General features: G+C 34.8%; 1 protein-coding gene across 1 annotated transcript in view; it reads right to left on the minus strand.

The window, feature by feature from the left end:
* EYS (eyes shut homolog) overlaps positions 1–17,486 on the minus strand; it is a 1,650,074-nt gene that overhangs the window by 779,181 nt on the left and 853,407 nt on the right. Inside the window, exons 24-25 of the mRNA XM_030315776.1 lie at positions 5,037–5,229; positions 69–1,820 (exon numbers count right to left, since the gene is read on the minus strand). Coding sequence (XP_030171636.1) covers positions 69–1,820; positions 5,037–5,229 — 1,945 coding nt within the window. The remainder of the gene's footprint in view (positions 1–68; positions 1,821–5,036; positions 5,230–17,486) is intronic.

Here is a 17,486-nt window from a genome sequence, read left to right on the forward strand (position 1 = left end):
GCTCTTTCTTCACTATAGAAAAGAAACTCATTTCCAAAAGCTTACTGAACTGAAACTGAGAAACTCACCAGAAATCGTCAGCTGAAGAGGTGTTGGAATGAACTCCAGTGAAGACAAAGTAAGCGATCTAGTGATGGATAGCCTCTGGCTTGCAGCAGAAGATTCCCAATCACGCACACTAGGCTGAAGTTCCCATTTCGGCCACTCTGAAGAAGTTGTAAGCTCTTCTTTTAAATCAGATGTTAGGGTCAGATAATCTGTATAATATGTCCAATCTGGCACAAGAACAGACAAGGGAAAAGAGGCCTGTATTGGATACGATTGAGTTCCTGAAACTGCATAAAATGCGATATTAGAGGTTACCTCTGAAAAGTCAGACACAGAGTCTATATAAGGTGGCAGGTTGTTTTTGAGGTCACCTGAATATATAGTTTTTGGATGATTTTGTAAATTTAATTCAAAATCTAGAGAACTGTCATGTGTGTGAAGTTTGAACTGATTATGAGATCCTTTACTCTCTTGCATACCCAATAAATTGTCTTGATTCAGTATCTCAGTGGGGCCCACGGTTATACCATGTTGTCCTATTGTCAATAGTTTTAAAATGTTCTCTGACACAGAAGGATCATCAGTAGTCAGTTTTGAAGTCAAATCAGAAATCATCAAGGCTGAAGAGACACTTTGTAAAGGGACAATGGATAAATAACTCTTAAATAAACATAAATTAACATCCAAATTACTTGATAGGGGAACGGATTCTTCCAAGGATGAGGATAAAATCCTTCTTTTTGTACTCTTTTTAGAAGGAAATAAAGATGACAGTTCTGTGAATGCCACTGATGGCGTTATTTCAGTAGCATAAGACAATGGATGCCCAGAAGTGATAGTCTGAATTCCCATTAGTGCATACCAGCTGGCTGATATCGCTGAGTTCATCCAGAATGTCTCATAGAAGTGGGACTGTTTTCTATGCAAAACTTGATCTGAGAATTCACGAAAGGATTTTATTTCAGTCATAGAACATGTTGCACATGTTTGGCTTAATTCACTTAAAGAATCAGCAGCCTGTGATTTGATGTTTGTGAGTCTCTGGTTGCTAGATGCTTCAGTAATAACCTGGTATTCACTGGGAATGGAGGCTTGTGTAATGAATTGGTGCAGAGTTGATGAGTTTAAGATGGCTACCTGTTTAGATATAATTATCTTAGCAGGAGAAAGGGGAGACATTGAGGAGCTCAGCAATCTCCAGTACTCTCTTCTTGAAATTAGGGAAACAGCTGAAAATTCTTCAATATCCTCTTGAGCCCCCATAGAAACAACCGGAGGTACACTTGTAGAAGTGGTTGTGAGCAGGAATCCATGGGAGAGTAATGAGTGCCTCTTTAACTTAATATCAGCTCCTGGAATGCCAGTAATTACTGAACTCACTGTGGTAGTAGTTAAGGCAATAGTCTCATTGTTCACAAAAAATAAAGATTCTGTAGGAAAAATAAAATCTGACATGAAAGAAGAAATGATAAATGGGGTCCTGTCTTCCATACTGGGGAAAAAGTATCCTGCTGTGGCTGCTGAAGTTTGGATAGGCATATGTGATACAGACGTTTTGCCCCAGACAATTTGTGCTGAGTCATGAACACCAAAATTCAGAAATTGAGAAGAGGAAACATCTGTGGAAGAAGGAAGACTGCGTTTTGCTGAAAGCTCTCTAGTGGAAATCAGTTCTTTGAGTAAATAGCTTTCAAAAGATATGCCAATGCTTAATGTTGCTAAAATAGTAGTTGGGAGAACATCATGCTTGATAATGTCTATCTGTTTTGGACCTTCAAAGAGGAAAAAGAAACAAAAAGAGAATCAGAAAAGTGAATTAAAAATGAACAACTTTGGCCCTGGGCTGAGTCTTCTGCAAACTGCCCTGCCTCCTCATATCAATTATTTGCAGACAAATGGCTCTGTAGGTTATATTTCTAATGGAAGTGTATGGGTAAGTTTAGCAACTTCACAAACTGGATAAATGCAAAGACTCCCATTATTCACACTCCATTTGAGGGTCAAAGTCAAACAAATTGTGCTATATAATCTTGAGAAAGAACAAAGCTGGAGGTATTTTGTGCCCTAATTTCAAACTATACTACAGGGCTATCATAATCAAAACAGCATGGTACTGGCATAAAACCAGACATATAGATCAGTGGATTAGAGTAGAGAGCTCAGAAATAGGCCTACTCATATGTAGTCAATTAATCTCTGACAAAGGAGGCAAGAATATACAATAGGGAAAATATAGTCTTTAAATGAATAAACGGTGCTGGGAAAACTGGGCAGCTACATGAAGAAAATTAACTGGACTGCTACTTTACACCATATAATGGTGTAAAGATTTAAATATAAGACTGAAAACCATAAAACTAGAAGAAAAAATAGGTAGTAAGCTCTTTGATGTCAGTGTTAGCAATACTATTTGGGACCAGACTCCTTAGGCAAGGGCAACAAAAGTTAAAATAAACAAATGGGACTACATCAAACTTAAAAGCCTTTACACAACAAAGGAAACCATAAACAAAACAAAAAAAGCAACCTACTGAATGGGAGAAGATATGTGCAAATCACACATCTGATAAGGGGTTAACATCCAAAATATATAGAGAAATCCACAACTTAAATATCAAGAGAACAAGTAATCTGATTTAAAAATGGGCAGGGGCACCTGGGTGGCTCAGTCAGTTAACTTTTGGTTTTGGCTCAGGTCATGATCTCACTGTGAGTTCAAGCCCTGCATCAGGGAGCTTGGGATTGTCTCTCTCTCTCTTTCTCTGCAGCTCCCCTGATTGCTTGTTCTCGCTCTCTCTCAAAATAAATAAACTTAAAAAAAAATGTGCAGAGGACTTAAATAGACATTTTTCTTAAGAAGACATACAGATGGCCAACTGGCACATGAAAAAATACTCAACATCATTAATCATCACAGAAATGCAAATCAAAACCACAATGAGATATCACCACAAGTATGTCAGATTGACTATTATCAAAAAAGGCAATAAATAATAAGTGTTGGTGAAGATTTGTAGAAAAGGAACCTTTGTACACTGTTGGTGAAAATGTAAATTGGTGCAGCCACTGTAGAAAACAATATGGAATTTCCTTAAAAAAATTAAAAATTAGAAATACCATACAATCCAGCAGTACCACTTCTGGAAATCAATCTGGAAAAAATGAAAACACCAGTTCAAAGAGATACATATGCTTTTATGTTCACTGAAGCATTGTATACAATAGCCAAGATATGGATTCAATCTATATGTCCATTGATAGATTAATGGATAAAGATGTTATATATACACAATGGAATATTACTCAGCCATAAAAAAGAATGGAAGCTCCTCACTTGTGATGACATGGATGAACCTAGAGAGTATTATGCTCAATGAAATAAGTCAGAGAAAGACAAATACTGTATGATATTATTTACATATGGAATCTAAAAATACTTGAACAAACAAAACAAAAAATACCATGAGAAACATACTCATAGATAGAGAATAAACTTGGTTAGCAGAGAAAGGAGAGATAAGCAGGGTGGAAAAAAATAGATAAAGGGGATTAAGAAGTACAAACTCCCAGTTATAAAATGCGTAAGTCATGGGAATGTAATGTACAGCACAGGGAATATAAATAATATTGTAGCAACTATGTATGGTGTTAGGTGGCAACAAGATTTGTCATGGGGATCATTTAATAATGTATAGAAATATCAAATCACTATGATGTATACCTGAAAATAATAGAATATTCTGTATCAATTATACTTCAGTTATAAAGAAAAGCAATATATATAATTTATGTTATATTAAATTTTGTATTTATTTCATAAACATTTTTATTTATTTCACATATTTATACTTATACATACAAGCAATGAATATGCACAGAGGGAAAAGAAAGAATTGACACCAAATGACTCCTTTGAATAATAAAACATGAAAAATTACAACTTTGTCACTGATAGACTCAATGAATATATAACATAGTGGTTAAAAAATATTAGAAATATTATTTTAATTTCTAAATAGGCACAGTATACTTTATATTTGATAATATTATATTTCAATTTAAGTCTTTAAAAGAACAGAAATTACAAAGACAAAAAATAGGGAAGACTACCTGCCTGCTTATAATATCCAGTAGCCTTCAAAAATATTTTTCCTAAGCAAAGAATACCTTGTTAAGGGGTATAATTCTCATTCTTATTATCCTGAGTGACACTGACCATAAAAAGAATTAATTTGGAATTTAACATATGATATACTATTTACAATATAGCATCATTTGATTTAGTAAATTAAATAAGACATATTGAAACATACTCAAGATGTCAAAATACTTCAAAATTGGAAAAAATGCAGATTAAAAAAATTCCAATAAATTGATAGGAATATAAATTTATATATAATGATTCAGAGAATGTTAAATAAAGATAGAATAAAGTAAGTATTACAAGTTTTTTTAATTTTTTTTTTTCAACGTTTATTTATTTTTGGGACAGAGAGAGACAAAGCATGAACGGGGGAGGGGCAGAGAGAGAGGGAGACACAGAATCGGAAACAGGCTCCAGGCTCCGAGCCATCAGCCCAGAGCCCGACGCGGGGCTCGAACTCACGGACCGCGAGATCGTGACCTGGCTGAAGTCGGACGCTTAACCGACTGCGCCACCCAGGCGCCCCTACAAGTTTTTTTAAATAAGTTTTATGGATAGTTAAAATCAGCTGGGACTGGAATCCAGTTATCTACCAAAATTTACATATCATAATAAAAATATTAATAAACATTTTTCACTGTTTAAGAAAGAGTATTTATTAGAAAAGAACATCAATATTCTTAAACCAAAACTTAAAACTGAAACATAACAAGAATTCTAAAATAATTTTATACTCCTGAAAAATTATGTATCTCAGAAAAATAAAGATTTGAAATAAGTCAGAAAATAAGTTTCAATACACATCAAATTCAATCTTTTATATATCTTATTTTCATCTACTTACCTGGATCATCTGGGTTAGTATTCATGATGGTCCACAGTCTTGTAGCCCTTGCTGATGGAAAGCTACTGATTGAAGTGTCAGAAGCAGATACTGTATATGTTTGTGTAGAAATGACATCCGTTCTTTGAGAGACAAGAGGTAAACAGGTAATTCTGCTTATTTCAGCACCACAAAAAAGCCCAGTGGAGCAGGCCTGCAAACAATAATTATAATAACTAAGTTCACAGTTTCTTTGTCACCAAGAGAGAAGTTTTTAAGTTAGTTTTGAGGCATTTTCTTGTCATATTCGATAGCTCAAATCATCACCTTAATTTGCTTGAAAATAAAGTCTTTAGGGTAAATTTTATCTGTATTTCAAAATTAATCCTTCAAATTTTGGATATGCTCAATTAAATGCCTAAATGTATTCTTAATTTCTTTAATTTTAAGCCAAAATACTATTTCACATTTCCTTTGAGGGTATTTTTTTTTCCAAGGAAGAATTTGTGCTGTATGGTAGTCAATATGGATCTAAAAGCTTCGTTACAAATTATAAACTCTTCCACTCTAAATGTCATATTTAGTTGGAAGCAAATGTAAAATGCAGTATATGCAACAGATAATTTGAAAACATTTTCTTGTGATGTTTGAATCATTTTAATTTGTATTGGCTTACGGAGCAATGATCCTTATAGATTTAGGTTTATGTGAATAGCCTATTTCTGCCATAAACTTACAAGATAATTTCTGCATAAAGAAATTGTTTTTAGCTTATGGGAAGAGAATTGTGATACATACATAAATAAGTACAAATATATCTGGGGATTTTCCTTTAAATATAGAATTAACACTTAGTTACACTATTTGTAGATTTTGAACTTTATGAAAATACAATTCAAATATTATTTAAAAATAGTAATGCATGCCTATTTCCTAACACTAAGGACACATTCAACAGGTATCCTTACTTAACTGGGCTAGTATTTGTTCAAGATTTCATATAATTTGCACAAAATGTAAATTTTACTTTAGATATCCTTTTTTCATTTGTTTCAGAGTTATAAATTCTGTATTCACTTTCAATTAACACCTGAAAGTTTTTATAAGGTCAGAGAATTCTTGATGTTTTATAACTGCTTTAAAAAATCTAACATGGGGCGCCTGGGTGGCGCAGTCGGTTAAGCGTCCGACTTCAGCCAGGTCACGATCTCACGGTCCGTGAGTTCGAGCCCCGCGTCAGGCTCTGGGCTGATGGCTCGGAGCCTGGAGCCTGTTTCCGATTCTGTGTCTCCCTCTCTCTCTGCCCCTCCCCCGTTCATGCTCTGTCTCTCTCTGTCCCAAAAATAAATAAAAAACGTTGAAAAAAAAAATTAAAAAAAAAAATCTAACATGTAGGGGCGCCTGGGTGGCTCAGTCGGTTGAGCGGTCGACTTCAGCTCAGGTCATGATCTCGCGATCCGTGAGTTTGAGCCCTGTGTCGGGCTCTGTGCTGACAGCTCAGAGCCTGGAACCTGTTTCGGATTCTGTTTCTCCCTCTCTCTGATCCTCCCCTGTTCACGCTCTGTCTTTCTCTGTCTCAAAAATAAATAAACGTTAAAAAAAATTAAAAAAAAATCTAACATGTAGAAAATGGTAAAAAGTGAAGCTAGAAGCGATAGAAGAAACAGCAAGAAAAACATATGTTTTATGATTCCACATATTAAGGACCAAGAGATTTGTCTTTTTCTCTACTCAAGGGTAAGCAGCAAGGCTTGGAAAGAATTCAAAGATTGTTGAAAGTACACATGGAACTAGGATAGAGATCAGAATGCAAATAGATTATGGTGAAAATATAGCTGTTACATAGCACAAAAATATTTGCACGACCAACATTTTCCTACTAAATCATAATCAGAAGTTATTATCAACTACCTTGAGAAATCACTACCATGGGGTTAAGGGATCCTCAAAGCCCCATGATCAACAAGTTTTCCCCATGTCACCATTGCTACATAAGAATCACAGATATCCTTGAGGTACACTAGATCAGAACATGTAAAACAAGGTGATTCAAATACTTAATGACGTAAGGCTAAGATACTGCCATAAGAATGATCTGGAATACCTGATATTCATAGACTAAATATCTATCTTTAGACAACTTTACATTGGAACTACTAACATTTGTCTCTATGGTTCTGATATGTTCTCTAATATTGTTGACTATTATATCACTGGATATGTTAATACATCCATTCTTCCTGGTGGGAAGCCATACTTTCTCTTTCCTATGTTGTATGCCTAGGCTCACATCCATCATGTGCTGTTCTCAGTATTTAAGTCTCAAAGGTGAATTTATTTTCCTAATTTTGAGCTTGATAAGAAATGTCTTATTATATTCCCAAGTACCAGCAATTAAAATCATAGAGCCTTTTTTAAAATTAAATGTTCCTCCAAATTTATTTCAGTATTTTAATTGTTTGAACTCTCTCTCTCCTCCTCCTCCACACACACACACACACACACACACACACACACACTAACATAATTTATCCTAGAGAAACTTCTATATTTTCCTTAAATTCAAAACTGCATGGCAAAGCTTACTACATGTTCACTAAACTTATTTCTTCTTCCTCTTGGACATGTTTTACTCTTGTGTTTATGTGAGACCACGTCATTTACTCCTAATCAATGAAATGTGAATGATCATGAAGTATGTCACTTTCAGATTGATTGACAAGAGTCTGCTATGCATGAACCTCCAGCCTCTTCTTCCATGTGGCGACTTCAGAAAACACATATTAATGATAGAGGAGTCACAAAAAGGAAGTAGCCCAGATCCATAGATCTTTCTTTGAAGGAGAATATCTGAAATCAGAAACACTCACTTGGACTTCATATGAATGAAAAGTAAATTTGTATTATTCTAGGAAAAATTTAGAAGTTATTGCTGTATCAACCAGTATTGGTTGGTATCAATCTCTCCCTCACTTGGTAATGTTACAAGAAAACTAAACCATAAATGGTTGAATATTTCTTTTCCCATAACTGCAGGATTACACTGAAGGGTATAAGTATTTCAAATATTTAAATTTGCTTTAATTCAGCAAATATTAAAGTTATATTTCTTTCCTAACTTCAGTTACCCTAATTTACTTATTTTGCCAATATATCTCTCATTCACTCATCATTCATCTATCAAATATGTATTGAGTACCTACTATGAATAGCATAATAACTTACTTGCTGATAGTTATTGAAATGTAATATGTGCCATGACAAAGATAGCCATTTCTACAAAACTTCATGACTTAAAAAATATTTTTCTTTCTGAATCTATATTTGAGGAGAAAAATGCAAATAGGATCTTTTGAATCAAACCTTTATGAGAATATGGTCATCCACTTTCCATGGTCACTGTGTAGCCTTCTATGTCTTTACTCAACAAATATTTCATGATAAGTTTCTAAGTGTCAGTGATTGTTGCAAGTGCTTGGAATAAAATAACTAACAAGATATGCAATGTTTGTTTCATTACATAGCTTATCTTTTAGTATAGGAATCAGAATTAATTAATTAATACTAATTAGTAATAAGTGGCTTAAAGACAAAATTTTGCGAGATAAATAATAAGGACAAATAGGGAGGACTCTTAAAGGGAGTGGCCAGGGAAGTCTTTTCTGATCAGGGATCTGAATGTGAATTTCTGAGGAAAAGAGCATTCAAAGCAAACAGAAGAGGGGTATAATGGCCCTGAGACAGGAACATGCATTGCATGTTTGAAAGACAGCAAGATGGGGGATATGAATAAAGAGATGAACGGAAGGCCATCAGTGGATGGAAGTGAGGTCACAGACATAGGCAAGATAGGTAAGATAATGTGTTTCTTGTATTTGGAATTAATTACGAGAGTTATGGAAAGCCATTGGAGTATTTAATATTTAGGAAAAAAGATACAGTTTGATTTATATTATGAAAGGATTAAGTTAATGTTTTGTAGATAGTAGACTCTTAAGGGAGTCTGGAGTACAGGAAAGAATGGAAGCTGTGAGATAGATAGATATATATATAGATATATATATATATATATATAGATATATATATATATATAAAATCAATGATTCCTAAGTTTTTGTTCCTATCAGTGATGTGCGTAGTGGTGCAACTTACTAATTTGAAGAACACTGGTGAAGAACACTGGTATTTTTTTAATACTTAAATGTTTATTTATTTATTTGTTTTGAGATAGAAAGAGTGTGTGAGCTACCACAAGCACAAGTTGGGGAGGGACAGAAAAAGAGGGAGAGAGAGAGAATCCCAAGCAGGCTCCATGCCTACCAACAAGGAGATAATGACCTGAGCTGAAATCAAGAGTCAGATGCTCAACTGACTGAGTCACCCAAGAGCCCCCTAAAGTACTTTAAGCTTGATAGGCTCATTAGCTATCCAGATATGGATGTAGAGTAAGAAATTGGAAATATGAGTCTCTCCTGAGACAGAATTACTCTTAAATCATCTCAACTAAGTAAGAAATTATGATTATGGGATAACTAGTGTTATCCCATAGTCCTTCTAATTCTCTAGTCACAGACCTAAAAAAATGGCAGAGACTAGATTTATATGTAGGCACTAAGACTCCAGAATCCACACACATAATCATTGTGCTATATGTTTTACCTCTTATTACATCTTCAACATTTGTTATGAACAGTTCTACCCTACAGTTGATTGTTTTAGGTAATAAAAACATTCTTTTATTCTAATAGCCTAATGGATATCACTATCAATTAAATTTAATAATCACTATCAACATGGTAAGATCTGAGCAAAACAATGTTTCTATTGACAGTAACATTTGAAGACATAATGTACTTCATCCTTACTTTCTACTTGAGGTGATGAGTGTGTAATATAGCAAAAAAAAAAAAAAAAACCCAAAATTCCCAGTTGTCACAGTTTCATATCAATCTAATTCTGTGGTTTGATCTACTTTCCTCTTAGAACTAGTAGTTTACTCCTAAAGTTTACTAAAATAACTGACAGCTTGAATTTTTCCAACACTATCAAAAAACATTATTAATTTTTTGTTTATTTTTTTAAGTTTGTTTATTTTGAGAGAGAGAAAGAGAATGTGCGTATGCAGTGCAGGCAGGGGAGGGGCAGAGAGAGACAGACAGGGAGAGAAATAGAGTCCCAGGCAAGCTCTGTGCTGTCATGGCCTAGCTGCAAGCGGGGCTTGATTTCACTCAACCATGAGACCATGATCTGAGCAGAAATCAAGAGTTGGACACTCAATGGACTGGGCCACCCACGACCCCCTATTTTATTGTTTATATAGCAAACTGTCTACCTAATTTGTGGGGGCCAGTGCAAATGAAAATATAGATCCCCTTGCTAAAAAATGGTTAATTATTAAGTCAGCAACAGCAGAATATTAGAACAATTGTGTGTGTGTGTGTGTGTGTGTGTGTGTGTGTGTGTAGGGGTGGGTATCTTCTAATGGCAGGGTCTTAATGCAACTCACAAGTCACATACTCATGACTTATATATGCTAATTTTGCCATTTTATAATAGTGGGTTTACCTACCTGTAGCTTAACACTCTTTGAAAATTTTCTCAGGGTGATATATGCCTTCTTAAATTGAAATATCTTTTTGATAATTTTGATAATTGGAAGAAACAGTTCAGATGATTGTTACGCTAAATTCATGACATGGTGTTCTTGTAGAATTATAAAGGAAACATCAGGCAGAACATCCAATATAAAACCACCAAGCAAATCTGTTTCTAAGTAGTATAGGCTTAGTTACCCCATCAATTACAGTTCTAAGAAGCAATAAACTCTTCCCAGTTTCATATAAAGTGAAACATTCGATTTATGCTAATTGGAACTATCATGTTTCATTAGGAAAGGTTCACTACACTGAAGTTCTCTTTCAATAATTTCTGCTTTCTGGCAAGCTTTTGCATCATTTACATAATTTCCAATTCTATAAAAATTTTACTATATAAAATTCTCAGGTCTCAAGTAACAAATCAACATCCAGTCACAAAACCAATAACCAATAATTTACATCTAGTTAGTATATTTCTCCCATGTTGGGAGAACTTGTTGGTTAGATAAGGGGAAAAAACCTTCCAAGTTGTTGATTCAATGTTGCTGTCCTGTAAAGGATACTTGCAGGTTTCTGCATGTGGTTAGCTAACTGGACTGGGAGATGAAAGGTAAAGTTAGTGTCAGTCTGAATCTGAGAATATTTTGAAGAATGATATCATTCACCCATAATAATAATAAAAGAATCTGTTAATGATCAGAGATCAAATATTAAGAATACTTTGACATAAAGTATATAATATTGAGATAGTTTTATGATTCAAAATTGGACTACATATTTTATTTCTAGTTTTTCTAGAATTTCCTCTATAATATCTATAGAGTCCATATCAATAATTAGAATTGTTATTGTATGACTGTTTGTATACCAAATGGATTTACATGTCTTTACCAGCATAACAAAAGTGCCTCTGACCACTCTCTACTGAATGGCCATGGCTAGTATGATGTCTAGAACATAGTTACATTGTTGGTGGTCAGTAAACATTTGTTGGAAAAAAAAACCCTAAAAGATAACATTCCTTTGAAAATGCATTTTATCTAGGTACTTCTGCATTTCTTTTTTCCTATGAACATAAAATTCCATCCTTCTTGAAAAACTCCATCAGATAAGAAATCAGGATTTTGGAATAGTAGTCTGGTGAAATATCCCTTGGGCTTCCAAACCCTGAAGATTATTGATGGTTCACATGACCAAAGCTTTATACAGTCTCATATGAACCTTGTGATCTAAAAAGGATGTAGCCTAAGCCTTGATATTTTAAGAATAAAGCCTCCTCATGTAATATTCTAAACATGATAGGGCCCTTCCAGGAGAAGTGGTGATCATCTAAACTGTTTCTATGGAGGCTGTCAGTGGTCAGACCTGGAGAAGTAAGTCTGATCTACACATGTCCTCTGTAGAGAGCTCATCATAATGGAGCACATAGATAGTGATATGATGGCACGAATTATCTCTCTGCCTAGGCTGTGTGTGGCACTAATGCCACTAATGCCATGGATATTTGCATCTATTCACTATCTCGAGAATCTACGAAAAAGGTGGCAAGTTCTCAAGAAACATATAGTTCTAGAATTCTTTTCTTCCTGCATGATGACTTGACAGAAAACAACAGGAATTCTCATTCCCTCATTTTGTACTTATTTCTCTTCTTTCTTTCTTTATTATTTTTAAGATTTATTTATGTTTGAGAGAGAGAGAGAGCACAAGTGGGGGAAGGGCAGAGAGAGAGGGAGACGCAGAATCCGAAACAAGCTCCAGGCTCTGAGCTGTCAGTGTAGAGCCTGATGCGGGGATTGAACCCACCAACTGCTAGATCATGACTTGAGCCGAAGTCAGATGCTTAACCGACTGAGCCACTCAGGTGTCCCTTTATTTATTTTCTTTTTCTTTTATTTTTTTAAAATGTTTATCTTGAGAGAGTAAGAGAGAGAGAGAGAGAGAGAGAGAGAGAGAGAGAGGGAGAGGGAGAGGCAGAGAGGGGGGGGAGAGACAGAATCTCAAGCAAGCTCCACACCATCAGCGTAGAGCCCAACACAGGCTCAATCTCAGGAACTGCAAGATCATGACCTGAGCCCGAATCAAGAGTCAGATGCTTTACAGACTGAGTCACCCAGGTGTCCCGAGGCCTATGTTTTCTTGAAGTGAGTTTTCTACTTTCTTAGAAGATTAACTTTATTTCCCTTCATTGAATTTGGCTACCAGATCTTCAAGGGATTTGCTTAGGTGGAGTTCTCTTTGAAACTATATGCTCATTGCTTTCCTATACAATTCTAATCTTCTGGGACAACTTCTAGGAGAACTAATGAATGAAAAGATAAATATCTTGAGGACTGTACTGAATCAGACATTTTCCTTGATCTGGCTATTGGAAGATATTTGAGAAAGGCAAGTGGAAAGCACAGCTCAGGGGAGAAGCCAGGGTTAACACTAGAGACAAAGTGTTCAGACAACAGATTTCCTGCAGAAAGCTGATGAGACAAGAGGTTGAGAGACACTGTTTTAGAGGCAAGCCCTCACAAGTATATTTACTAACTATAGAATATATGCCAGAGTTATTTTTTTAAAGTTTATTTCTTTTGAGAGAGAGACAGAGACAGAGACAGACAGAGAGAGAATATCAAGCAGTCATCGTACTGTGAGCACAGAGCCTGACATGGGGCTCAAACCCGTTAACCATGAGATCATGACCTGAGCCAAAGTTGGACACCTAACTGACTGAGCCACTGAGACACCTCAGAGTTATTTTTTAAAATAAAAGTCCGACTAGGTAATTCCTTAGCTGAAAAAATCATCAGTGGTTTACCACTTTCCTAGGAAAAGTAAAAATGATGTAGTCTAGCACACACAGACACTGACCATTTCTAAAAACATATGCTTATTTCTAATCACTTTTTTACATAAATTATGATAATTACTACTTCACATATATTTTTTTCCTTCCTGAATCCCACTACTGCCACATATTCCCACCCTGAACCTAGGTAACCCAGATACCCAACTTTTTTGATTCAACTCAAACTTCTCTTGGAAATCTTCTATGTTCCTTAAAAAGTTTTTAAATACATCACTACTGTGCTTTCATGAAATACTGTGTAGACCTTAACTGCAGCTGTTATCTGTCATGCTGTGATTGCTGTTTGACATATTTTGCACTCCCAGTAGACCAAAGTTTTTAAGAGCAAAAACAGTCCTCAAGTGTCTAGCTCAGTGTTAGAGATCATAGGCTAGTAAAGAATACTCTTGGGGGAGCTTGTGGTATCAGTCTATGTCAGTCTGCTTCATGCTAAGTAAAAAGAAGGGAGTGATAATTCTACTGAGTTGGAGACCCAAAAGCCTTTGATTTGGTCAACTCAAATTGATTACAAATGTTGAACTGGAGTCTTGGGACAAGATCTTTATATTACTTGGTTTCCATTGAAGTTCACAGGTGACTTATAAAATAAAAAGCCTGTGGAATACAATGGGTCTGTAATCTGATAACTAAATTGTAATTACTAAATGAAAGGTACAATTTGATGAATAAGCTATATATTTGAATATGAATTATTATATATATACAAATTACTCAGACCAATGTGCACAAATCATATATTTCTAATACATTTATAATAAAGATATTTAAACTTTCCCCCCTTTTTCAGTACTGTTAAATGCACCTGTACATTAAAAAACATAAATTACATTTTTTTATTTTTGGGACTTGGATTGTATTGAATTAAAACTCCCTTTGCAAAAAATATTCTCTGAATACTTTTCTAATGTTTCACATTAAAATAAACTCAGAAAACTATGAGTACAGATCAATTTTTTGAAATAAAATTATTCATATAGCAATAAGCATATTATATTTTGATAGAAAATATACACAAATAGACTACCTTCAAATTTTAAGTGGATGATATTTAATCAACTTTCTACAATGAATAAATTAAATTGCATGTCAATTATTTTGATTCTAATCAAAGAAGTAATAGTTATTTTCCTATATGTTAACTATAAATATAGATATTGGGCTCTGAATGAAGAAATAGTTTGAATTTTAAAGTTATAGGCTCAACCATGGCACAGTTCATGTTGGTAATACCATTGTATTTAATTTAAATTAAAATAATTTGTGTTTGATTTGATTTGAGTTCAACACAATATTGAGAATCTACTCTGTGTTAGCCATCCTATCAGAATCATTTAATAATGTGCAACTTTCTGTACCTCTTCTCTGTAGGGCAACTTCAACCTACACCCAATCATACTTGCTACACTTGTCATTGTCATTCAGGCTTGCTCTCCTATTGGAACTCTTTTCTGAACCAATTCAATCAAATCGAGTAGGGCTCTGTACCTTTATTTTGATATCTATAGTATCTTGTATACATACCTTTATCAAAACACATTAGTTAATAAATATCATTTGTTGTCTATCTCTCTTCGGGCTGTTATTACATGCCAACCAAATAGCCACAGTTGTATGCATGACACACACAATGATTCATTACAGTACTGATCATTTTATATTTTTCTTCATCTTGTAGATCATTTAAAATACAAAGGTCCAATCTTCATTTTATTTTTTTTTAATTTTAACGTTTATTCATTTTGGAGAGAGAGAGAGACAGAGCATGAGCAGGGGACGAGCAGAGAGGGAGGGAGACACAGAATCTGAAGCAGGCTCCAGCCTCTGAGCTGTCAGCACAGAGCCCAGTGTGGAGCCTGAACTCACTGACAGAGAGATCATGACCTGAGCCAAATTCGGGCGCTTAACCGACTGAGCCACCCAGGCGCCCCTGCAATCTTCATTTTAAAGCATTAACCAGGATGGCTTCTGACTCCTTTAGTAGTAGCCTACTATTTCCTATTTAGTAGTAGCCTATCTATTTCCTATAACCCACTGTGACAATACATGTTATCTCTCTCCCTTCAGACTGAAGTGGGTTAGGCTTATAGTTTGAATGCTTTGAAGCTGATCTTCACATTCTGAAAATATGCACACAATCCTCTCTTTACTTGGAAAATTCAAGTGCAAGTGACATGAAAACAGTTACATGAAGTAACACAAAACCAAATCAAGTACCATGGTACAAGGATACCATCTAACACCTAAAATATATCAAATACAGCAAGGAAAATACTCTGTGCTGAAAATTAGTGCCCCTGAGCTGCATGGAGAGGGACAAGCAACAGATCTTATTCTTCCCTATAGACTGACTCTTTTCTTAGTTTTATTTATTTTTAATTAAGGGGAAAAAAAGCTAAACCAGATGCACTGATTATGAATAGCAAAAAAGACTCCTAGGCCACAAGGGAAGCATTAAAACCCTGCTGTTTTTCAGTGGCAATACTAGAAAAAGCAGGGGAACAGAGAGATTGGTGTTTATCATCAAAAGAACGCAGTAGATGTCGGTTATCATATTTCTTCCTGCTGCCTCGCCTGTATTTAATTATTTATAGAATAAACTGGCAGATGTAAAATGCACACTTCCATTTGTTATAATGTAAGAGCCATGTGGAATAAGAAATTTTGGTGTAAAATGTAAGAGAAATTTTGTAGAAATTGTATGAGTTAAGTCCTTTTTAGTGTGACTGTGTTTGCCAAGAGAAATTTGAGCATAGCTCAGTGTAAAAAGATTCAGACCTAGAGTTGAATACAGAACAAAACCTTCCTGATCTACCAGCTACATAAAGTATTCTAACCTCTTTATTTCCATGTCTGTAAAATAGGGATAACAATGCTTCTTATGTCACAAGTTTGTTTTTTCTTTTTTAAAGCACTAAATGAAGTAATGCATCCAAAACACTTAGCCTGGCAAATAGTTAATGCTTCACCAATGATAACTAACTTTCATGGTAGCTTGTGGCTCAAATGGTGTTTTACATCAGTTTATTATTATAGAAAGGAATTCACTATATCTTTGATAGTGTATGGCATTGCATCTAATCTATGTTGCAAATTTCTTATATGATTAACACCAAAATATTTATGGTCTTACCCATGTTCTTACTCATTTGATAAATAAATATTTATTTAGAATGAATCTATTATGTGGTATCAATGTGGAAAAAGAGGTAACGACAGATATGCATAGTTACCGTTCTCATGGAGCTTATTACTGGAGAGAAGAGAAGCACAGCAGGGTGGAGAGGTGAGGAGGGAACAGAAGGGAAGGGAGGGGAGGGGGGAGAGTTCAGTCACATATTGAATACAGAGATACACAAACAATTGATGGGTTACGGTTTTAGCAATTGCTATGAAAATAAATTATAAAATGCTACCTAATTGTTTATGAAAATTGGAAATGGTACAGCACTTTGGAAGATAGTTTGGCAGTCTCTGACATAACTAACCACACTTTTTTATATAACCCAGCAATTTCCATTCTCTGATATTTACTGAAATAAACTGAAAACTTATGAATGCACTAAAGCCTGCACACAGATGTTTATAGAAGCTGTATTTATAACTGTTAAAACTCAGAAGCAACCAAGATGTCCTTTAGGAGGTAAACAAACTGTGGTACATCTAGGCAAGGGAATATTATTCAGCACTAAAAAGAAATGAGCTATTAAGTGATAAAAAGGCATGGAAAAATATAAATGCATATTTGAAGTGAAAGAATATGTTAAAATGGCTATGGTATTAATCAAACTATATGACATCCTGGAAAAAGAAAAGCCAAGGAGACAAAAAATCATGAATGACTGCTAGGAATTAGAGGAGTAGAAGGGATGAGTAAGTAGATCACAGGATTTTAAGGCTGTGAAAATACTCTGTATGATACTATAATGGTGGACACATATCATTATTCATTTATCAAAACCCATAAGATGTACAACACCAAGAGTGAACTCTAATGTAAAATACAGATTTTGGTTGCAA

This window comes from Lynx canadensis, chromosome B2 (genome assembly GCF_007474595.2).
Source record: "Lynx canadensis isolate LIC74 chromosome B2, mLynCan4.pri.v2, whole genome shotgun sequence".
NCBI classification, from domain to species: Eukaryota; Metazoa; Chordata; class Mammalia; order Carnivora; family Felidae; genus Lynx; species Lynx canadensis.